This window comes from Apium graveolens, chromosome 5 (assembly GCF_009905375.1).
Source record: "Apium graveolens cultivar Ventura chromosome 5, ASM990537v1, whole genome shotgun sequence".
Taxonomy (NCBI): domain Eukaryota; kingdom Viridiplantae; phylum Streptophyta; class Magnoliopsida; order Apiales; family Apiaceae; genus Apium; species Apium graveolens.
Window position 1 is genome coordinate 77,954,127 of NC_133651.1, and position 25,535 is coordinate 77,979,661.

General features: G+C 35.3%; 1 protein-coding gene across 3 annotated transcripts; it reads right to left on the reverse strand.

Moving 5' to 3' along the window:
- Positions 1 to 8,897: 8,897 nt before the first annotated feature.
- Positions 8,898 to 25,308, reverse strand: LOC141724188 (uncharacterized). 3 transcript variants are annotated; one of them, XM_074526210.1, is made up of 46 exons: positions 25,056 to 25,308; positions 24,020 to 24,317; positions 23,654 to 23,882; positions 23,150 to 23,489; positions 22,932 to 23,045; positions 22,495 to 22,623; positions 22,222 to 22,413; positions 21,941 to 22,135; positions 21,125 to 21,262; positions 20,877 to 20,996; positions 20,536 to 20,789; positions 19,922 to 20,025; positions 19,591 to 19,685; positions 19,287 to 19,514; positions 18,115 to 18,318; positions 17,923 to 17,998; positions 17,712 to 17,779; positions 17,485 to 17,630; positions 17,236 to 17,344; positions 16,968 to 17,114; positions 16,837 to 16,884; positions 16,633 to 16,761; positions 16,330 to 16,536; positions 16,114 to 16,212; positions 15,918 to 16,003; positions 15,723 to 15,828; positions 15,527 to 15,622; positions 15,226 to 15,378; positions 14,843 to 15,025; positions 14,530 to 14,759; positions 14,309 to 14,423; positions 14,095 to 14,220; positions 13,345 to 13,470; positions 13,167 to 13,253; positions 12,402 to 12,548; positions 12,177 to 12,266; positions 12,053 to 12,100; positions 11,823 to 11,969; positions 11,673 to 11,734; positions 11,340 to 11,493; positions 11,053 to 11,244; positions 10,874 to 10,978; positions 10,542 to 10,676; positions 9,796 to 10,026; positions 9,354 to 9,455; positions 8,898 to 9,264 (listed from the first exon to the last, which is right to left on the reverse strand). In XM_074526210.1, the coding sequence occupies exons 1-46, from the start codon at positions 25,152 to 25,154 to the stop codon at positions 9,118 to 9,120; spliced, it is 6,636 nt and encodes a 2,211-aa protein (XP_074382311.1). In that variant the 5' UTR covers positions 25,155 to 25,308; the 3' UTR covers positions 8,898 to 9,117. The 3 variants fall into 3 exon arrangements, with proteins under 3 accessions (XP_074382311.1, XP_074382310.1, XP_074382309.1); XM_074526209.1 differs by having other exon boundaries at positions 14,315 to 14,423; positions 16,306 to 16,536; XM_074526208.1 differs by having other exon boundaries at positions 16,306 to 16,536.
- Positions 25,309 to 25,535: the final 227 nt, after the last annotated feature.

A 25,535-nucleotide genomic window follows, 5' to 3' on the forward strand; every position in this document is an offset into this window, starting at 1 on the left:
TAGATTTAACTTAGTGAATTTTGTAACACTTGACGGATAATCTAATATAGTCCCGGAGGATAAACTTTACAGTCCCGACGGATGATAGATTAACATCTATCGAGTGAGTAGCTTATGTAATAATAAGAACTGTAGCACATTTTTGTAAACAATATGTATAAGTCAAGTAGATTGCTTAGGGATGTGTAAGTCATGTTGACTACTAGATTGATATACAGAATAGGTTGATTAATTGTAAATATGAAATGTCTTGTAATTCTGTATAAGTGAAATAGAGTCAAGTGACAAATAGACACCGAACGGATAATCTACAAGACTCCCGACGGATGATCAACAAAGCTTCCCGATGGATGACAAGCATAAACCCGGTGGATGATCAAATTCAAATAGTTGTTGACAGTGACAACACAGTCACATGCGTCGGGTGTTTGCAAAAGGAATATGGCAGCCTGTTAAGCAGGAATTTGAGAACAAAGAAGCTTTACCATTTCCATGCATTTATGAAGATATTCAAAGATGCTGGAATAGAGTAGTGAAGCAGCATGAAGTTAGACTAGATACGTTTTGTTTTATTATCTTGTCTTATTGTCATGTAAACTTGGTGATATATAAACCAAGTATAGCAAGTAGAATAATTAACTAAGCAGATACATTTTTCAGAGAAACATATCAAGCTATATCCTGTGAGCATTTCTCTGTAGTTTAGTTGTTCAAACTTGTAAGCAGCTGTGAGGTATTCAAGCTTCACAGAGTTCTCATTTGATATATATATATATGGTGGATACTTTCAAATCCACCAGAAAATTTTAAAAGCCTTTGTTTTTATTACTTAGTGTTTTGAATTCTATCATCTATTTATTCCGCACAACTGCTAATCAAACACTGTTATATTTATCAAGTTAGAACTGTTTTAAAATCTGAAAAAAGTAGCCAGAATTACATTCAACCCCCCTTCTGTAATTATTGTTGTATTGTTAGCGAATAACACTTACTTTGCAGGTGCTCTAATAGCCAATCCAGTAATGTACTTGGATGTTCTAAGGGATTTCTAGAACACGGTTGTGATAAGAACAGTGGTGATGAAAACCAAGATATGTCTATGGTGGTTAACTTCTCCATTCAAGGCCAACAGGTGGAGTTTTTGGAAGATGATGTCAATGTGGCTTTGGGCATCCCTACTGACAATTTGGTGGAGATTCCAACACAAGATGAGCTAGCTGAGTTCATGGACTTCATAAACTAAAGTGAAAGAATCAATTTGGTTAGCTTAAACAAGAAGTACCTGAGAAGGGAATGGTCTTTTCTCTTTGATTCAATTGTAAGGGAATTCACCTGTAGGAAGACAGGATATGACAACATCTCAAGTGTTTTTCAGAAGCTGGTGTTTTCTATGGCTCACAACATACAACTCAATGTAGGACACCTAATAATGGAGGAGCTCAGCACCAGGCTAACAATGCCTTTGACATCAAGAGGTAAGGAAATCTTTCTTACTAGATTTATAATGCCTGCTATAAAAGTGCATGATATTCATATGCTTAATGGTATAGATATAACTAAAATAGGAAACTGTAAACAAGTGTCCAAAGTTCTATTTGGTTCACTCATTACAAAGAACACGGTACCTGTAAGTCTTAGAATCACTCCATTTATGTTGGAGAGATTCAGGACTTACCCTTACCCAATGCCTGACATGAGGTCTACAGTCACAACTAGTTCAGTAATGGCTCATGTACTTTTGGAAGAACAAACACAAGAACACCAATAGGGGCTTTCCCAAACTGAGACCTTTTCTTATTTACCAGTAGAAGCTAGGAAACCACCCACTTTATCCTCTCAAAAGGGTGAAGTGAGTAAAAAAAGAGAAAGCATGCACCTTTGACTGTGATTAATAAGAGTGGTGAGGATCAAACAAAACCAGAGTCAATCTTGGTCAAGAAACCAAAGAAGGCAAAACAAACTGAGTTGACCACTCAAGCTACCTCTGCATCCTATCAAAAGGATGTAGTTGCAAAAGAGGACATAAAACAGACTCTAGGGGCATCCTCTCAACAGGGTGTCTCTATTGAAAAGAGCACTCTCCCTAGTGCATCCTGTAAAGAGTCTACACCAACACTTGAACAAATTCAATTGTATGAAAGGAGGAATAAGGATAGCACACACACAGAGCACATCTTTTGAAGCTCCCTCTTCTACACAGGGGGAGCTGCCAACACTGAACTCTGAAATTTAAAATCTAATTTCTAAAATTTCTTCTTGATTCAATCAAACACTTGAATCTAATTCTCAAGTGTTTCCAACATCATGTGACATGGTTCAAGAGACTGTTCTCACCACCCAGGACCCACTACATACTGGGGTAGACCTTGATGACACCAACACAATCACAAGGGTTTCATCAGTTTTTACTGAAGACCCTGTGGTGGTTTCAAATGCACCTTCATGTGTAAATCAACCTTCACAGGTTGTAAGGTTTGAGGGTAGTACTCCTGGGGGGGAGCTATAAAAATCCTCTCCAATTCAATTAAAGATTCCTCTTGAAGAAACAACTCCCCTCAAAACCCTAGCTGAAATTGCACTCACAATTGAAGCTAGGAGTTCAATTGCCAATGATCCTGCTATGGGGGAGGAAAGTACATCACATTTAAGTGATAGTGCTTTGAAAGAAGTACAAGGGTTTAAGGTCATGGTACATGACAGTAACCTGGTTAATTCCCCTCGAATTCCAATGGAGGTTCCCACCAAAAGTGGAGAACAACACACTGTCATAACCACAGTTCAACCTGTGAGTCAAACTATGGCATCTGTCACAGGTGTTTCTATTGATTCTCTACCATCCACCTCAAATCCAAATGATCAGCCATCTACCTCTAACCTTACTCAACCACAGCCTCATTTTCTCTCTCAGTTGCTACAGAAAGCAGAAGTTCAACCAACAAAAATGAATGATCTATTGGTTGATCAGTGGTCTGGACTTGCCCAAATTTCTCAACAGCTTCTTACATCAGATATGTCTAACCAAGATTATCAGGCTATCATACTTTCCTATTAGAAAGATGTTCAAGAACAGCAAACAAAGATTGTAAATGAAGCTGAACAGGATGATAACAATGATGCTTGGTTGGATAAAGACTTCCATCTTGAGATGGATAAGGTTTTGGCCAGATTTAGATAAGAGTACATCACCATCCTTGGGAGCAATGCCAAAACACTCAGCCCACAAGAGGTTTATGATACAGCCACAGATGTCTATAAAGCTCAACTTAAAGTTTTTCACCTCATTGGTAAAGCTCTAAAATTGACTCTGAATGATCATCAAGACAAAACCAGGAAACTGGTCAAGGACAAGCTAGATGAGATCATTCCTTCTCAATTGGACATCAAGCAAAAATTCTCTAGATTTACAGATCAAATGGCCAAGTTTGATTTTTCATCTGTGGACAAGAGCATCAAGAATCTTAGGGAATCATTTATAGCCTTACATGAAGTTGTCCAGCAGCAAATCACTAGTAATAATGACATCAGGGTCAAACTGGATCAATTACATGAGGCTAGATTTGAACCATCTGCTCTTTTGATGGAAGGAATTAAGAAAGCGGTACAAGCTACATTTGCTACTTCTCTCTCTTCAGCATCTCAACAACCATTATCTACATCATCAAATCTCCAACTTCAATCTCTACAACAGCAAGTTTTAACTCTACGATCCTCTAATGACTCACTCACAGCTCAGGTTCAAGCTCTCATTTCTCCAGTGTAGAGTCAACCGAATGACATCATGACCCTGGTAGACTCCTACAACCATCTTCAAATGCAGAACTCAGTTCATTTGGAAGCTATCATGGGTGCCTTGAATATTCGTTAACCTGCTCTTCCTGAAGTTGTGAGGCCAGAAATTCCAAATCCACTACTCCTGCCTGCCAACAAGACTAAGGGGAGATAGAAGCTAGGATTCAACAGTCCAAGGAAGCTGGTAAATCTAAAGAGACTGGAAAATTGACATCAACTCACATTGGTCAAAGCCCTTCACAAGCTCAAATATCTAAAGATGTTGGAAAAGACGGACTACAAAAAGCTGCAGATGAACCCTGTCAAGAAAAGGAGTTTAGTGAGATATTAGCAGTCTTAAGGGTGTCTCTTCACAACAACTATATTACTTGAAAAAGAGCCCTGGCCAACAACATCAATTTTATCAGAGTTATGATTGTCAAAGTTGAAAACTTTCTAGAGAAAAGAATAGTTACAAATGTGAATGATTGTGGCTTGGACAGATGTCTACATGTGTCTCTCTCAAATCTTCAAACCATGAGAGCATCTGAGCTGGATGTAATTATTTACAGAGTTAATCCAGTAATTCCAGAGGACACCCAACTGCTAAATGAACTCAAGAAGGCTCAGATAGTTGCTTTTTTTTAAGCCTGTCTCTATCCAAGAAAGGGGTGGCCTACATCTGTTCAATATCCAAAAAGTGCAAGTTCTTCACAGTTCAAAGAATTGTGTAAGAGGAAATTTGAGACTGATAATGACCCTTGAAACTGATATAGATTCCAAGAAGAACAAGAAAATTGAAGATGAGGAGATGATCAGAATCTTGGGAAGATATCTTCAAAATGCCGATACCATGTTACCAAACTCATAATTCAACTTAAAAGATGACAAGGATGATGATGAGCAGAAGTATGATGAACAAAAAACTTCTGGCTCAAATCCAAGTCATTCTTCTAAAGCAACCGGTAGCAAAGTAGAAGAAAAGAAGCAGGATGAGAAGAAGAGAGGTGACAAGAAAAGCGGAGATGAAAGAAGAAGAAAGAACAAGGAAGATGGTGAAGGCTCAAAGAAAAATGTCCAATCAATCCAAATCCAACATGCTCAAGCCACTAAACCTAAAAGCTCAAACATTCAACTATCTTTGACCTTTAAGCCTAAGCTTCTGTATAAACAAACTACAAACACCCTACTCAAAATACCAATCACTTCTAGCCAAACCACTCTGAAGAAAATTAAACCTACCTTCATTTAAGCCACCAATCAAAACTCATTACAAGACTGTTGGGAGAAAACCAAAGAAACTACAATTTGAAGAAAGGGCTATCTGGAATTGCTATGATCGGACTGATTTTCTACCATTAAACTGGTGCATTACAGATGATGACTACTTTCAACAATTAGCTGAATAAATAGTCAAATTATGGGTTGTATCTTATACAGAAGTCAGAATATATTACCAGGATGGTACCTTTACTCTACTTGGCAGTAATTTAATGGATACACTTTCAACCACATAATTCAAAAGAGTGATTAGCTTGATGAAAGATAAGGACACAATTACAAGGGATTGGAAGGTTGTGTTATGTGTATGGATAAGAGAAAGGGATGAAAGAAATGTAAAAGCAAAGGCTGAAAAGGAAGAAAAAGATAGAAAGTATGCAGAAGAAATTGCCATGTTTGAACAAAGGTCAAATGAGCTCAAGGCAAAGGGGATGAGTAGAATTTTAAAGGATGGACATTTTTAGAATATCAAGATTGGCAGTCACTCAAGATTCAGAGTTAATTACCTCAATGGATACGAACTGGATGATTGGCTCATACTGGTAGAAGCCTTGAGAGGGACTCAAATTATTGAAAAGCTCAATGTACTTATAAATCTCAAAGATCTCATCAGGAAGGAACCAGGATATAAGGATTTCGCCTAGTTTTTGTTCTATGGAACCAATGTAATTGCTCATTTTATAAATGTTGAAAATTATCAAATATGTCAATATTTGTACATTTTATTGTCACATTGTAACTTGGGGTTAGTCTTGTTACGAGGCATGAATTTGTGATAAGCAATGTTCTCACAAATTGGGGTAGATTGTTGTGCAAGGCATGGATGTACTATAACAACACTAAGTCACATTGACAACCCTAAAATTTAGTTGTTTGATAGTCTAAATCTGTAATTTGTATTATACTACTTGAGTCTGTAAAAATGTTAAAGATCATACTGGAGTATTATTCTGTAAACAGTCTCAAACCTAACAATAAACTCTGGAAGAAGATCAACAAGACCATGCCTCATAGAAAAGGTGAAGAAGCTTAGAGTTGAATAAATATGTTTTAAGAAAAATATTCTAAGCCAAGATATCTACAATTCACAGATCAAGTCATATAGAGAAGTCATTCGGGAACTCCAGAATGACTTATCGAGAAGTTCAAAATGGCCTATAGAGAAGTCCCAGAGATATCGACAAGTCAATCTCTTATTCGAGATCTCAGATATATCTACAAGTCAAAATGTATATAGAGATCTCAGAGAAATCGACAAGTCATTTTGCATATAGAGAACTCAGAGATATCGACAAGTCAAAATGAAGATATGAAGATTGGAGATATCGACAAGTCAATTTTCTCATTAGAGATCTCAGAGATATTGACAAGTCAAAATGCCTATAGAGATCTCAGAGATATCGACAAGTCATTTCTATATGCAGAGTTTTGGAGACCTCGACAAGCCAAGTTCACTTATAGAGAACTCAGATACCTCAACAAGTCAAAATACTTATAAGGAACTCAGAGATCTCGATAAGCCATTACACTTATCGAGATGTCAGTTCTCTATACAACAAACTGGAGATCTCGATATAAACCTCAAGTGCAGAATGCAGACAAGTTAAATGTTCAAGATTATCAATCAATAAACGATCTAATCACTTAGATTGAAAAGTCTACAAAAGCAGCTTGAAGAATGCAAGATCAAGGGCCAAGATTAACTGACAAAGTAAAGTCACAGACCTACACGATTTGCAAAGATTCACTAAGGCAGAAATGAAAAACTTTAGAGATAACTTAAAGTAGGGTTTAGTACATCTTATTGCATGATGTGTAAACCTGTGTTTACTAATCTATAAATTAAACGCTGGTCCTTTGTTTTTGAAGTAACAAACAGATCTAGATTTTCGAGGAACTCTCTCAAGATAGAAGCTGAGTTCTTTACTTACAAAAGAACCCAGAAATTTGTAGTAAGACATACTTAATTTTAATACAAAGTTAAGTGAGTTTTGAAAATATGTGTTTACTGTGCATGCTTTGTTATTTTGTTAAACACAATATTTCTACAATTAATCTGCTTTGTTCACCATTCCAAATAGTTGTAAAAAGATCTTAAATATCCAAAACACATTCTCCCCACCTCTATCTTGTATTCAATATCTAACATTAAACTGCAATAATCTAAAATGTGATATAATTTGGTTCAAAATGTTTAAGTGGTTATCTCCTCTTTTGATTATTCATGATTTGGTTATCGTGATTAAACATGGTCAAACTTTGGTTATTCACTCTTTTGATTACTACCTATTTTGGTTATCTCTACTAATCGCAACTAGACCTAAAAATTCGGATAATAGTATTGATTTGATTCCTCCATTTTCGAATTATGATATGTTTGAAGAAAATTCGGATTAAAATTCAATAAAATTCGGATTAAAATTGAAAAGAATTCGATTTGGATTCAAATCTAGTTCATATTTTTCGGATTATAAGTTATTCACTTTTCCAGTTTGTGAGATTTAAAAAATATTGTTTATTAAATATAGTAATAAAATATAATGTACTTTTACAAGAAAGTATAATTGAATAATTTTTCTTATCATAAACATAAAATTCTTTTATTTATAATTTTGCTTATCTTATTCAGTTTTTATCGGTTTCAAGTTATAATCAGGTCTTGAATTTCGGATCATTTTCAATTCGGTTATTTTCGGATTAGTTTAATTAATTTTTAATATAATTCATTATATAATTCGAATTTTGGTCTCATGAATTTCGGCTCGATTCTTCGGATACAAACTTATTTTGCAAGGTCTAATCCCAGCGGTTAAATTTTTAAACACATAAAATTTAAATCTTTTAAATACTTAGATTTAGATCTAAATTATATCATTTATATATTATAAGCGCAAGTGACTTTTTATCCAGAATTTTGGTCATGTACAATCAAGAAAATCTGAACTGTCGATCTGATATGATTAAACATAAATGGTTAAGATTATATTTTATTAGAATAAGTATATTTTAAATACAATCATAAATAAATAATGATTACATTGTTCTAATATTATTCAAATACCAATTACGATACAATGTCTTAAGACAAAATATCAATTATGATACACAATGTCATAATACAATCCTAAATAAAATATAATTAGAAATTTAACAATTATGGATATAAAAGAGTTACATTATTATTCTACTACTATTCAAACACCAAAATTTGATAATATTGATACAAAATAGAATATGATTAGATATTGTATTATAATATTGTATTATACATAGTTGTAATTCAATACATCGTCCATATATTTCTCGGTATATAAATATTTATTGCAACAATATCACAACCAATTATCAAAAATAAAAATAATATTATAAATTATTAAATTTTAAAAATATTTTTTTTAAAAATGGTAAATTTTATCGCACTGCTATAAACTAGTAATAAAGACATAAACAATTGAAATTTTTTGTTCGAATCCTAGCAAGTACATTCGAAATTGAACATTTAATTAAAACGTCATCACCTAAAATTTATAACATAAATATAAAAAAAAAATTATTAAGGACCCGTGCAACGCTAGTATTTTGAAAACCTGAAATCTTTTCACAAAAACACTATCTTTAATTTTTCCCAACGATAACAGAATAACCAATTATTTTATTATTTTGTTAGTACTGTATTGAAGAAACCATTTTATCAGGGTCTACATTTTTTACATTTTGAAACGGAAAAGAACGACTATTTTATACAGTTGCATACAAGTGAACTAAACTAAAATGTTCAGAAATACGTCATAAGATTTAGCATAGTAGTTACGAAGTTCTCAATCAAATAAAAAAAATAGCCAAGAAAATACCTAAAAACGAATTTGTAAGTTTATTTAAAATCAAAAACATCAACGTTACAAATTACAATTTGAATTTCAATTTTTCCGCTAAATCATTATCTTGCATTGACATGAACTAATCATAATAAACATACAATTTGTCAGTTTGCAAGAATGGGGTACATCATTACTATCAATTATCATCATAAAGTGTCTTGACACTGATAGAAATGAGCAGCAATATAATCTAGAGCATGTCAGACAACCCACCGGAAGCCACACCTTCTTCCACAGGTTTCGGGCCCCCACATAATCTTGAGACCGACTCAAAGAGCTTTTCAATCTCTGGAGCACACCTTGTAAAAGACCGACTCCAGAAGTTGTACCTCGGATTCTGCTTAATTCAAAACTTAATCGTTAATTTATCCTAAACCCTTGGTATAGCAAACTTGCAGTTTGTGCTAATCGGAAAAAAGTATATACCTTTATAAGCTCGATGAACGTGACTAAAAGCCCCCAAGGATGAGGTCTGTTAACTATAAGTCTCTCCAATATCACTCTAGTAATCTGCTCCTGAATTACTTCCTGCTACCAGAACTTGGGTCAATTCTTTAAAAAAACCATGTAGAAGTCATGTACAGCACATTATCATTCAAGAGCTGATTGTAAATTGGGATCAACAGCATGCAAAACTAATTTGGTAGATGAAAAAGTCTTACTATTCATTATCACAATTACACAAAAATGCTTTATAACTACATCATACATTATGTACCCGTTAATATCATATACCATTAGACTTTACTATGTAATCTTCAGTCTGTGCTGATAAACCCGTGAGTATCTAAAATCATGTTATGTGGCCAACTACAATTTCTAAGAATTGGATATGAGAGGTGAGCGTCTTTAGAAAAAGATGGCGTACCTGTTTTGATTCTGCAAACAAGTAGAGTAGGATAAACGAGAAATAATGTGTATGATTGTTTGGATAACGTAGTTGGTTAACAACTGCATTTAAAAAGAGATATCGCCCTTCTGTGTCTAGCTCTGTGATTAATAACTGAAAGATGTCCAAAGCAGTACTGACATGAAATGCGGCCAATGAACCACTTCCAAGAGCATTAGGGGAAGTTCTCGCCTGCAGCTGTTGTATGGCCTAAAATACAGAAGACATCATGTTTGAGATTATAAAGACAAATCACATTAACAATATGACGTTGGGTATGAACTTGTGTGTATTATAACAATGCAAGGGTTCCTAGGACCAACAAACTTTGGACAGTTACAAATTTACAATGGTTTATGGTATTTACTTCACAATCAGGTAAACAGCTCAATAAGCCAAGTAACTAAACAGGGCAGGTGAAATAGAACTAAGAGTAATTAAAAAAAAAAGTATTTTCTTCTGTAAATATCATTGTAGTTTTTTCTCTCTAACGAGCAAGCAAGACATCAATTTTCAATGGTTGCAAGTGGTTCCTAGACCACCCAACATTAGAATGATTTGTCCATGGGTGTCTTTTTTCATTTATCTACTCACATTCTCTGCTATTGAGAAAAAGGCTCAGGTGTTAATAATGATTTTTTCAGTCTCCACTACAGACAACGTCGACCTCAAGAGAAAATGCAATGACTATGATGCATGAAAATTGTGAACATAATGTTTTATACCTGCACGCCAACATAAAGTACAAGGGAGTTCATCAGAGGTACATTGTACCGAATCCCGGCTCGAGCAGCATCAACTGGAGCAAGCAGCAGTTTTTTCTTTAGTTCAGAAAGAAAAGAAGACCCCTGTTGCTTTGTCTGCAGAAGTACAAAGGGTAGCACAGTAATGTAGGGTTTTAAAGAGAGAAAGAAATCAGATAAGTTAGATCACAATAATACTACTTCAAATCTTTCCAATTTAAACAGTTTCTTCATGCTGATTGGTTGGTATGAATTTTATTATTTTCCCATGTAAAGATAGAGATAATCGACTAATAATTTAATAACTTGTATACCATTAGAAAATCATCAACATCACTCTTCATCTGCTTCGCTCTAAGAGCAGCATCGACCTCCGAGAGTATACGTGGGGACTGAGTAATCTCCGCCAACAAATCAATCTAAACATGTAAGATAGTTTAGTTAAAATCCAACAAACCATATTGCATGTGATCATATGTGACGAGTAAGATACCTTTAAGTTTGGAGTTGAAGGATCTGGTAGCCTCATGTTGCGAGGAAATGCGCTGAGAACTATATTTCGCATTTGTATGCAACTCGGGGGAATAACATCACAGAAGCTAAAATGATAATCACAGAGAAATTCTGGGAAATCATGGAGTAGCACTAGCAATACCCTTAGTGAACCTTTATATAGAAAATGAACCTAAAGTACAATAAAGGAGAAATGCAAGGCATTATTTAACTTCCATATGTGAAGGAATTATTTATCATGTAGAGCAGTATATATAGAAGACCAACCGGCTGCCCAAGTTCAGCATTCCTCAAGAATGGCTCTAAGAACTGGAACAAGTCAACTAGTAAACGCTGGAAACAGGGCCAACCCTTCTGTGGATTCCCGGTGAGCAACTTTGGCATGAAGCACTTGTGGCTCACCAACTCCAGCCAGGCATAGCTAAGAACCAATTAATGAAATCAGTGATAGCTACATTGTTTTAAAAAAAATATTGAATGGGAAGTTGAGCCAATAAAAAAAAAGTTGATATAACTCTGACAGTGTTGGAGCATTACACAACCAATCACTAAATATAACTATGTCAGTTGTAAGATAGGCATGCGCACCGCCATACTAACCTGAATGCAGGTACTTTAAGTGGCTGCAGTGCATGAAACGCATTTGCTAGTGCTATCAAAACCTGAAGACAACAAACTTATTCAGTATCTGTGGCAAGAATAACAAAACTGAAGAGACAAAAATGGCAAAATAAGTGCCATATATCTCACCTGTAAATTTGCACCATCAGACAGCGGTTCCAAGGTAGTCAGGTCAAGCAACCAGTTGATGAACAGCCTGAAATATGGCCTTGGGTTGAAAGATGAATTTTTATCCACGGCATCTTTATATATAATTTTCACAGAAACCGCCAGAACCTTCAGGTATAACAGAGTTAAACATACAAAAAATGTCCCAAACAAGAAAACAACTTTACCAAACTGGTGGTTCTGAATCAAACCTTGGACAGCAGAGACCGTTTACTTGATCCCTGGTCTACAGGACAAAACTACAAATGCAAAAAGAAAGTAAGGAGGCAAGTAACAGAGATTTTCATAAAGCCAACACATATATCATTTATTTACCTTAAGTATTGAAAAGACGAGTGCAGCATATATGTCAATAGCAAGGAAAGATAGTTGATGTGATTGTAAACAGTGAGACACAGAGAGTTCCTGAAATAAAAAATATACAGTTTAGTTCCAAACTCTAGGTATGATCTGCAGATTGTAAAGAGGAGAAAGAGAAGAGACGTGATGACAAATCCAAAACAAATTAAGAGAGAAATGAAATATTAAAAGTGCAGGCACCATGAGAAGGCGGAAAAATCTATCTGACATATCATCCCCTTCCAGCAGTCCACTTTGCATCAATTGTAAGACATAGCGAGCAGAAGTTGCATCCTTTGGCCCAGGAAGTTCACATATCCTATACCATTCTGCAAACAGCATTGAGACCTACAAAGTACAGAATCAACCAAAAAAGGATGTTCATGTTAAATCAAATTTATGAATACAAATACTTATATGTTCAAACCCAGAGCCTTTCCTAGAGGAACATTAGAAAGTATATATATTCCTGTATAACATCTTCAGTTCACCTGATTGCTCAACTAAATAGCCACATAAAAATTTCACATTTTTCTCTTGTCAAAGGGAAGAACATCACAACATCACAAAAACTATGGAAATCAAGGTTAAGTTATATATAACAGATATCAATTAAGCTCGGTTAGATTTTTAATTTAACTTTTCAAAATTATGAATTTGAGGTGCACTAATGGAAAACTTTTCTATTGTTGCCTTTAGATACTCGTTTCCCTATATATATATATATATATATATATAATATAGGCAAATGATCAAATAGAAACTAAACTTAACATTATTATATATATATATAATAGGGAAAAGGGTATCTATACATATAACCTATTAGAGAACCAAGCATCTTAAACGACTAAACATGATTAAACCTTTTTAGAAATAGTAACAGGTAGCAGCAGCATTATGCTACTACATAGTCATAAATTAATTTGATACTACGCACAATTTTCATGCTCAAGCAGGACATACCCTATCACGAAATCCAACAGGATCTGGTTCAATGGAGTCCAAACGATTGTACTCTTCCCGGCTTGCTGCAGTGTGACCAGTCGCTTGCTGTAGAACCAAGAAAAGAAAAAAAATACTTAGCAAATTTTTATCATCACTAATGCCCCATGCAATGGTAGAAGATGGCACTTCATGTAACCTTTCTGTCTCTAGAATGTCTCAAGTTATCCTCTTTCCCAACAGTAAGTTCAGATAAAACAGCAGGATTCCTAGCAATCTCTGCCAGCTGTGGCAACGACTCTGGAGATACAGGCCTTCCTGCAAGCTGTATCAAATTACAACAGTCATCAGAATCAAAATAATATGAACCAGAATTGCAAGTTCATCTTTCGAGAATATTAACTTCAAACCAAGGAACAGGATCATATACGTCAACATCAAAAAGGGGAGCTCCCAAGTTTAAGTGCACAGAGAAAAAGCATGCTTTATGAAAGATACGCGAACTACATAAAAAAGAAATCAATATATATATAGACAAAAAAAATACAGTAAAACAGATTAATACTAGGGGCAACTTGTCCAAGACTAACAAGTTCAAGTTTTAGTTTGTAATCAACAACACATAACTTGTTTGCATAGTAATAAACAAATGCCATAAAATTCTGGTTATTTAATAAAAGGAGTTAAAAGTTGGTATATTCTAATCTTTGCAAATTAAAATTATATTTTCACCATGAATCCACGATCAAAGAATAAGTTACATATGTTCAGCCCCTACTCCTATACATCTCTATTATGAAAAGATATGTACTAAGGTGCACAATCTAGCCATTTTAGAGTCAACCAGCTCATGGTGAATACTTCTCTACATGTTTTATAACCGTGAAGGGCAGACTCTCCACCATCTGTTGAGAACAATTTAAAAACAAGGACAAGCGAAACACACAACCTTCTCTGAAACAAGCTGGTACTTGTCTAGTGCATTGGCTGTAGTTAATGATGGCTCTAATATACTTCTTCCAAATCTCTCAGTTGTGGATGTAGAAGATAACCCCTGCATGTATTCTCCCGACTCCTGCATGCATAATTTACGTCAAAATAATGTAATCTTAAATTGTGAAGTCGTATGAATGTGTGTGCTTTCTGAGTGTTTGTTTTCTAACTTTTACAGCATTGGTATGTACGGCAGGCAACTCTGACATCGAAGCAGGGATAGCACCCTTTTCAAAGTTTTGTTGATCTACACCTTCAGCCAACCCAGAATGCATCATGGACACACTGAGATAAAAACGCGAGTAATAAGATAGGAAAATCATAAAAATATATGTTAGTAACCGTATTGAAAAAAATCCATAAGAGCAAGGATAATAAAATGAAACAATACCTAAGTTGATTTGCTGGACCAGCATCCACATTTTTAGGACCAAGATCATTGGAATCTGCAGCAGCGTTTATTCCAGTTTTCCCAATGCTTGGGTAGAGACAAGAATTTAATTGACCAGAAGCTGAACCATATCCCTCCGAGAAGCCACCACTTAAGGAAGCTGGAGTTCCGCCTAAAGAGAGATTTGAGGTTTGGCTAGACTGATTTTGACAGGGTAACCGGACAAAATCCTGCAAGATACCAAGGCATACCAATTTTATCATCTAGCTCAAGATCACACCTCTCAAAGGCTGGAAATAGAAAGGGGTTATACCTCATAAACTCGCTGTTGTGATTGTGAGAGACGTCCAGGTTTAGGTCGGAGAGACTCCGGTAGAACACCCATTTGACCTTGAGTATACAAGCTTATATCAAATAATGCAGGACCAACACTCTCTCTCTGTTTCCGTCTTATTGAGAGTTGTTGGACTATTTCCCCATCAATAGCCTCTACAGCCTGTATGTAGGGTATACATAGTCTGGTCAAGTGATGGAAAGAATAATACTAAAGCGGAACAACTTTTCAATCTTTGAGAAGAAATTCTTAATTAATGGAGAACGTGTACAATACAATTTTCACATCCAGTTAAACTCGTGCCATTATATTTGGAAAATTAGTTTGCTTCTAGAGCTCAAACCAGAAAACTTTTGCCTAACCTTCTCTGTTGCAGCTTTTTCAATCAGAGCACATCCCAGATCAAGGTTTTCATTAGTAGCCAGCTGAACAGCTTGTTCAAGGAGCTCGTTTGCGAGCTTCAAACCTTGAACTGAAGTCCTCAAGTTACCCATAATTAAAGCGCGAAGAGGTTCCTAACAGAGATATATTACATTCATAAGTGCTACTTCTATTCAAGCAAGCCAAGTAACAAAGTCACCTGTTTCAGATATTATACAACTACAAGATCTTCACAAAAGATTTAATACAAGGTATAGTATTGACTTAAAATCCATATAAAACCTTGCATGTCACATGGGCCAGGCTCCCAGACAAACTTGCCACCATTAAGTGTGCTGCATTACATATTCGATTCTCATCCGACTCCATAGCATAGTCCTACACATAAGTGTAGTTGTACAAAAAACTATCAAAATTTGATTTGGTCACAAGGAAGTCTGTAAAGTCAGGTTATAAAATATTTATAAAACAAGGTAACCTTTAACACTAGTTCCTTCGTTGTTTGAGTTGCAATGGAAACGCTGCGCTGCACAATACCAGACACAATCTCCTTGATAGACCGATCCATGATCGGAGGAAGTACACTGTAACACAGAAGGAAAAGAAATATGGCTTAGATGTCAAATATTTACAAACTATCAGTGGCGAAAAGGTTTGAGTAATCACAGAAAACCTCTGGAAATGCCGTTGCAGTCCTAGACTATGCAATTTGGGATTGACAACCACTTGCAGTTCGATACTAGATGCTGGTGCATGTAGCTACAGTACAAAAAAGGTTTGTCAGAACAGTTGGTTACTCTTATTCATTATTGAGCAAGTTTTAGTAGGGACTGCCATTAGACCTGGCTAAAAGAAAAAGAAGATTGCACCTGAAGAATCCCCTGAGTAGAAGGAAGCTGATCAGATATGACAAAAGGTGCCACTTTCTCCTCCGACGTAGATGAAGAAAGATGGACGGGAGCAACAAACTGATATAGTAAATTTGTGAAGACTGTTAATACCAAAAGTTACGACTAAAAAAGCATATTTATTCCTTGAGGAATAATTAAAGCAGAGGAAACCTGAGATAATATGTGAGAACGGACCGTAGTATGGGAAGAACTAGCAATATCATGTGGTGGCTCGACTGGATTTAGAGTAGTTGGTTTAACGTCACCGACTAATGATGTTTGGGAAGATGCAACATCTTTGTTAGAAAAATCGGGATTTCCTTCTATTTCCTTTGCTCTGTCCTTGAGAAGAGAACTAGGAGTGACATCTTTCATATCCACAGAAAGGTTTTTAAATAAAACCTGGATGGCCAGGAAAACATGACAAGAATATAGTGGTGTTTAAATCATTATAAATTTGTGTAACCGTTATACATAGAATTAAAAAAGTGAATGTACCTCAATGTCAAACTTAAGATTCATTTTCAAATTCGGCATTGCATAAATCTCAGTTAGTAATGCAAGGATACCCATAGTCCAAGGATTGGGTGGTTGATATGCAAGACTGTTTTGACAACTTTCCAGTATCTGCACACAAAAATTTACTGTGACCCCTACAAAGGCACATGCTACAATATGCACAAAAAGCAATCATAAACATACCCTTGATGTAAATGGAACGACACCAATCATCAAACCTCTCTCATAAGCCTGCAAATACAAGAAGAAACACTTAAAATATCTTTTCTTACAGTAAACCTATTTATACAGAGATATAACAGCTTCAAAAAAACCTCAATAATCAATGACTTAGGGTCAATCTCTCTAGCCCGTAAGACTTGGTTCCTGCCAATTGTAATCTTCCCAAGCCAGCTGCCCAGATTCTTTAAGAGAGACCGCTCCTCAGTACTTGACTTTATGAGTTCAGATCCTAACAAAACCTGTAATATATATATAATCAGAGAAATTAATATACATATATATATATATGTGTGTGTGTGTGTATGTGTGTCCCAGATAACAAAAGCTATAAACATAGAAAAGATATTCCAAAGCATAAACCTTGCAGTTTTCATAGGTAACTTGCACAATCTCTTTATTCAAAGGCTTTGAATTCACTTTGTCCAAGAACTTCAGGTACAGGTCATGAAAATTCGGCTCAATACTAGCTCTGCCAAGATAACAGGTTGAATATGAGAGGGCACAGCCATGTATTGGTAAGGCAAGTCAATGTAGTAGCAACACTCAGAAGTGTTCAGTATATTAATAGAAGTGTTAAAATTAATAATTAGCTTTTTTCAAATATTATACCTTTTCATCACCAAATATTGAGCAAACCAAGGATAAAATTGCTCTTTAAGGAACTCAGAGAATTCTTTTGCTTTAGCTTCCACGTTAGCTGGAGATAAGTTGTTAATGATAAATGATATCTTATCCTGAATCTCAGAAGCTGGGGCCTGTAAAGATAAGGGTAAAGATATGACATTTAGTACATCACAACCCTGAGGTTGTCAACCCTTTACACAAGTTAAGTATACCTGTATTAGAGTTTCCCTTTGCTCTGCAGCAGCAACAAGTGTTTCAATACTAAGAGCAGAACCAAAGCCTGTATTCCGAAATGAAATTACAAAAGCACATAAAAGATCTCAGGGAACGCAACCATGTAATGCACATTTATCAAAAAGAACTATGTAAACAGTATTAACGAAACATGAACATGGAGTACCGAGTCATCTGATCAATACTCACGTTTTCCAGGAGCCGTCCGCGAAGGACGAACAGAAGCAGTGGTTGAAGACAATGCAGTTGACTGATCAGCTGCACCCTGTAACCACATTGTACATGAGCACAGACAAAAATATATACCCAGACCGCAAGCAAATAATACCAAGGAATCTACATTTAAATTATATGCAACTAATGTAGGAATCCTCAAAATACCTTCAAGGCACTTGACGTATCACTAGCAGGAACTGGAGAATTCATTGCAGCTGATAAAGTTGGCTTCATGTAGCTAGCCAATAGTAGAGAAGTTTTATGCTGCTCCTCTAACAAACTCTTCTGCCTCTTTTCAAGCTGGACAGGAGAAGAAACCTCAGACCCTATTTGCACGCTAGTAGATCCAATAAAAGGAAACACTGACCCCTGTGGTTAATTGAAGAAAAAAACTCAATACTACGAAAACCCGTAATCAAGAAAGGTAAGGGTACACTTGTACAGCAGAACTATCCATACTTAATTCCAAATTCAGATTTAAAAGTCATAAATATATGATTTATAGAATTAATTAACAGAAAAAAGTTCCGATATTGTTTCTTTTACACCACAGGCAGTCCCTCTACCTGCTGCCTCTATACCATATTTACCAAAATCAACGCATTCCTTTCATACCAACTAAATCTGATTAAACATTAAAAGTTGAAAAATTGAATTGAAATACAGTCAAAATCAATTAATTTGTACATATATACACATTGCTATATAAACGTACATATATAGAACAGCAAATCGAACTGAAGATAGCACGGCAGAGATCACATATATACACATATAACCATTGTATACATCAATTACAAACAAATCGGAAACAAACATAAATTTAAATATCAATTACAAAGAGATCGGAGAAAAAAGAAGCCGGCATTGACTTACGAAAACAAAAGGAGGAAGGACGGCGATTAAAGGCGACCAAGGAATACAGCGCTACGAGCTAAGGCCAATTATTTTAAAAATCATATTTTAACCCCGGAGCATAAGTGATTTTATGGTACGAAATACAAATAGATACTACATATCCAAACCAAAAGAGTGGGCTAAGCCCAATTCAGCCCACCCAGTGGACCCGACAGTCATTTAATGTTTAAGTCGTACATTACAGAGCTCGCAAAACTTTAGGGTGTTTATGGGCCGAAGTAAACATATGAATTAGAAAGAAATTTATAACCTGAAATAATCTTCAAATAAATGGCAGGTAATAATACTTTTTAATATTTTATTCAACATCAATATATATATCATGAATATATGATCCCGTCATGTCTATAATCAATTTCATCAGGTGCAAAGTTCTTACAGAAAATTTTAAAAGCCAACCAATTTAATTGAACATTCACCTCTACATTTGCTGCAGGGATTTTCTGTTGGTCGACAGCAGCAACAGGGCCCCCATCTAGCTCGGAATGGCCTGATGAAATTTTGACAAGTGTTCGATCAATATATGCAACAAGCTCTGAATGAGTACCCCGTAAATGAGATATTTGCAAAATGTGATTGCAGTACTGTGGCCACTCAATCAGGCGGTTAACAAACTGTTCCAGAGCTTTGGTCCCAAAAATAAACATCTGCAACAGAGAGGAAATATTAATACTATTCAGGAAAACACCTGGTAAGATAATATTTCTAAAAGGCAAGACCTACTTTTGAATCTGCAGGTTTGCGTAGTGCATCCAAAACAGCACGCAAAGCAATGCCAAGTGTAAGATGCGTGACAAGTTGATGTTTAATAAGTGATCCTGTTAAAAAACATTAAAGTATGGCACACATCATGACACCGTAAATACCAACTGCTTCTAGTAGAAGAGGGGAGCTCATCATTCATGGAAACATATATAATCAAATAATGCACTATTCATATGCAGTGATAGTATGCAAATTTCGGTAAGTTAAAGAGACATGAATCCAAAAATAACAAGAAATGGAAAAAAAAAGTAAGGTGGTCTTGAGCTGGCTACAAGACAAAGAAACTCACCAAAAAGAATAGCGGCAATATTAAGTTGCCTGTCAGGGTACTTGGAGAAAAATTTGTATTCCTCAAACAGATTTGCAATCATGCACTCATATATAGATTGTTCCCTGCACATCCATATATGGTTCGCAAATCAAAAGGGGGCAAGCACAAAAAAAACAAAACATAATTTAAATCTTCTAGAGTAATACCAATTGCAAACTCCAATAGTATACAAGGAAAAAACAGGAGTAGCCAAAACCATGAGACAGGAGATGGTTTCAAATTGAAGTTTTTTTTTTTGATAATTATCTCTCGTCAAGAGGTAAAACATTGAATTAATTTCCATTGCTTTCCTCCCAAATCATCATTTTTAACTCTCAATATAAAACAACCAAAGATTTTATGGTTAATATTTCTTCTTCAGGAATTAAGTTAAAAGGCAACCAGGATCAAATATCAAGGAAAAAATTAATTTATTTCCCATTACACCTAAATACAACTCAGGAGCACAATGCATATATAACAGCCGGTTCAAAGAATATATTAACCAAGAGATCCATCAAAATTTTTGTTTTAATACAAATAAAAGAATTTCATATAAAGACTATCAAGAAAGGAGAATAAAGAGGGCATGCCTCTTTTCGGATGACTCTTTGTATCGAGCCAGCATTTGAATCGCTGCTTCAACTGCCACTTGGCCAGAAAACATTTGATGAAATAAAGAGTTGATTTCTGCCTCGACATCGTCTGCATTTCTATCAACAGTAGCGGAATCGGTATCACTGGGATCCTTTACTCTTATATTAGAGTGTATAATTGTCAAATTCAGCTTCTCTATTTCCTCAAAAAGATGGCTAGAAGAAATTAAGCTGGTGCTCGCTTGGAGGACCTACACAGAAAAAATTGAAACAGATTTTACATGAGATTGAGAAACAGAAAGGCAAAGGCAGTAAGAAAAACCATCCACATAGAAAACCTTCAGAAATGTAGATACTGTCTCCAAGTAATTACTCCAGAGAGAAGTAGATTGGTTAAAACAAGGGGGTATCTTTTCTTGAGTGCTAATTTGGACCTCCTTTATGAACTTGAGGCACTCCTGGTAGTGTTAATTGTTTTATCAGTATAAATTTTAAAGCATTTCCTGATACAGGTATTAGTAACATGCAAATTTTAAATTTCAAAATACCACAAGAAAGTGAAGCTCAAAAGATCCAGATATTGTACCTCAAAAAAAGTATCTTTATACGTACTTAAGTTAGTACTTAGCCATGATTCCAGGTCTATGAGTTCTTTTCGAGAACCAAGGGCAGCCATCCTGATACCAAACGAAAATGGAACCATCTCCAGTACATTTGTTATAATCTACAAGAAAGGAATGTAAAAATTACAAAAAGTGATAACAAATATTAAATTTTCTATTAAAAAAAGAAAACTAAAAAAATAATGTGGAGCTATCTTTTAGTTGCACCATATATACATGCAAATAGTCAAAAGGGACTACTAAATTTGGACGGAGGGAGTATAAAATGGGATAAAAAGGATAGTTTTGCATATTATATCATTTATTTAAAGTTTCTGGCAATCTCACGGTAAACCATTAAATCATCAGTGGCGTCTTTCATATTGCACATTCACAAATAGATATATATATATATATATGTGTGTGTATAGATGTATATATGTATGTACGTATGTGTGTATGTATTAGCCGTGCTAAACTGCTTCAAGGGAAATCGAAAATCTTAAGCATATGAAAACATACAGTGAAACTAAATTAGCAGGAGAAAAGTGCATTGATGGCCAATACTTAATCTCTTTTCAATCAGCAGTACTTATCATTTATACATCAAGAAAACCTTAACCGACAGAGTCTATCAGATATAGATGTGTTCGGCCTCTGAACTACCAAAAGTAAACAATGGAGCAGCCCATACCTAAAATACTCATTAAATTAAGTTCTGGCAAATCTTCCAGTAGTTTTACTAAAATAGGGCTTTTACTATAAGAGAGCAGGAAGACATATCATGCACATATATATACCTTTAACTCATGGCACAAGTCCAAAATTTTAATTATGTTGTCCTGGTCTATGCTGAATGCATCTAAGAACCCACGCAACAGAAGGCTATTGTTGACATGCCAAAGTTGAAGAAACACACTGGCCCCAGTGGAATTTTTCAACAACTCAGGGAAGACAGCTGAATAAACTTCGTATTGCAGAAGATTATATGTTGTCTGAAAAAACAAATAAAAAAATTAAGCAATTGTAAACACAACCACCGAAAAAACATTATGAAAACTCGTTAGTTGAAGAGCAGTACAGTGATGCTTGCAACTCCTAGCAACAAAATTTCAGGGCAGTGCTTGCGAGGATACTCAAGCATGGGTCGAACAGAACCTGCATGACCTCTCTCAGCTAGCTTACACAATACCTCCAGAAGGTCAAGACATTGCCATGCATGTTTTGCATGTCCCACATCAAACTTGTCATCTTTCACAGTATCTGTGAAAGCCTGCAAGAGGTTTTTAATTTGATTATTATGGAGAACATTGAACTAAGTATAATGAGAGACAGATTAGGAGGAGCTTCATACCAGCTGCCTTTCAGCATTTGCAAAGCTAAATACTTCAGGTGGTACAGAGACAGCATGCTTAAGAAAAGATATCTGGCCCTCAACATTCTTCCAAACTGAACCGCAAACAGCATGGAGAGGGAATGGTTCCTAGAGAATCACTTAAACTAATTAGTTCCTTCAGAGAGATCATATATTCTGATTCTTAACAAAGTTATTTGAATCATTTTTATGAATTATTCCTGCTGCTCCATAATTAGAGTTATTTAAAATTAGTTTAACCAATTAGTTGCTCTGCACTACATATTGACACATTTTCAAGTTTCATTCCACATTTCACTGTCATGCTACTTTTCTTACTGAAGCTCGTCTTATTGGGTCAACGCGAAAGAAAGACATTCTTAATAAGTGGATATTTAGCAAATGTTCTGTGGGTGGAGAGCAATACTGATACATACCTGACATGCATGTCTATATATGGACATGAGTAAAGTGAAAGAAGCTTCGTTGGGAATGTAAAAACCCTCATGATCTAAGTTCTTAAAAACATCAATCCAGTTGATTGCTGGAGCCTGTGATCAAGCTGACATATTAATATTGAAAATACTTGTACCTTCCTTAAGAACTGAAGATCTAATAATATGAGAAATGATAGTGAACATAACATAAAACATACAAGTTGTGTGATGGATTCGATGAGCACATCAACACTCCAAGAATCTAAGTGTGGAAAATCTGACAAGCTGCTGCTACTGATAGCTGAACAGAATGTCAGGTAGGTATTCTGGTAGCTATCAAGTCCAGAATTCGTACAGACAACTGAACTAAATATTCTAGCAACAGTAACTTCAGTCAGCGGTAAGAATAGAGATAACATATCCTTGCACTGTGTGATATTCACGGTACAACCATAACCAAATTCTTTCATCAGATCAGCCATGCACAGTTCTTTCTCCATTTCAGCCAAGATAGTATCAAACTCATTTTCAGATTTCTCATCAAACATATTTATATTACTGCAAAGTAAAAACATATCTAGTCATTAAATTTAGAAAGCATGAAAACACACAGCACTTTTTTTATACCGGTGATACTGACTGACCACAAGAGTCCTTGAAAAATTTAGAGCCAATCGCTGACTGAACAGGGATGAGAACATAGAAATATCTACAAAAATTACCTTAAAAAATTGACTTCACGCAATTCATCTGTGAGCAACGGAGCCAAGATAAATTCAGAATCATCCTTCAAATGAACCAGCGCTAGCATTTCCATAAATGAATCCACATGCCTGGATAGTCCTTCCGATTGATTAAGAAAAATAAGAATGCTCTGAATTTGCTCAGCAGAATCCAGTGTTTCATGATTAGAACATAGTTGCGAAATCTGAGTTATGCAGAAACTCTTACCTGAAGAGCACACCCATATAAATTATTCATTAAATAAGTAAAAATTACCGCAGCTGGAAAGAAAGCTTCAAGACTTTGAAACAGTAATAGCATTGTACAACATATTATGCTTTTTAGACAGATCAAATGCAACATACCACACATTCTAACATCAGGATTCTCTGATTCTGATAAAGCAAGACCAAGTACAATTCTTTCGGGTGCTGCAAGTTGCATGGCCTTGCACAGACTGTCCAAGAGATCTTCATTAACTGATGGACTTTTTATTGACTGACACAATAGTGTACTGAAATTTGGTCTGTTTAAGATGTTTCTAAAAACTGATATAAATATTGGTTGAAGTTGGATATTCTTATAATCTTTCCACTGAATATTCAGTTGGTCAAAGCAGGTTTGGAGCACCAATATGCTTTCCTCAGTTCCATATTCAATGAACTGCAAAACAGAGCAAGAAATCAGTAAACAGCAGCAGCAATTAAGATCAAAGAAACTATATGACGACATATCAAAACGAATTCACCATCACTTCATAACATCTGAAAGTTACTAAAAGATCATGGGTTTCTCAATCAGAGGCTGTATAACAGCCTGTGTACCCAAGACCCTTGACATTGATTAAACTGAGACAAGGTAAAATTTAACATCATACTATAAAAACAAATAAAAATATCTATTTATAGTATAAAATAGTACCTAGATAATCTGGAAATTGGATATGGATAAAAAGATCTAAACAAATAAATATATCTATTCATACACTCATTTTGACAAAAAGAACGACATAATAAGCCACTGCACCTCATCCAGTTCATTAGATATACAAAACCTAACTATAGGCGACAAACCGAAAAAAAAAAGAGTACATTACAATCCCAACAACTTTAGGGCTTTAAACATCACTGACTACGGTAAATATCACATAAACGCGACAAATTAACAGACACATACATACATATATAAACCTAATCCAACAAATCTGACACTCATTTTGCATATATAATAAACGAAACAATAAACCGCTAAAATCGAAACAGTTAAATTGCAATAAACACATCATTAGGGCTTGTATCCTGTATGCATCCAAATCGACTTTTAAAGTAAAATAAACATACACAAACATTCATAAATAGATCACATTATATAGTATTGAATATGTGTGTAATGATGTGATACCTCACAGAGCTGTTGATGGACGGAGTCGAAGTTAGCGTCGGTGACGTTGTCGAGCAGGTACCGGATTTGCCTAGAAGCAGTGACGGAAAAAGGTAGCATGACGACGACGACGTTATTAGGGTTTTGGTGTTTGGAGTATTTAAATTAAGCCGGATTATTTGGGGGATTTGGAGAGAGAGCGAGAGCGAGAGCGAGAGCGAGAGCGAGAGCGAGAGAGGGAGTTTGTGGGGTAATCGAAAGAGAAGTGTGCATGAGAGAGAGAAAAGGGTCATATTATAGGTGAAATTCGTTCATTTTTTATTTATTTTTAAAATGATGTTTCAGTTTGAGGTAAATATGGAGTCTGTAATATTTTATTTTCAGGGTGTACAAATATTTGAAATCAAATATGAGTCAGTATTATTACTATGCATTCTATTTTCTAATCAAATAATTTATCATCCACCGAATTCTAGTTAAATATATGTCATCCTTTTCGCC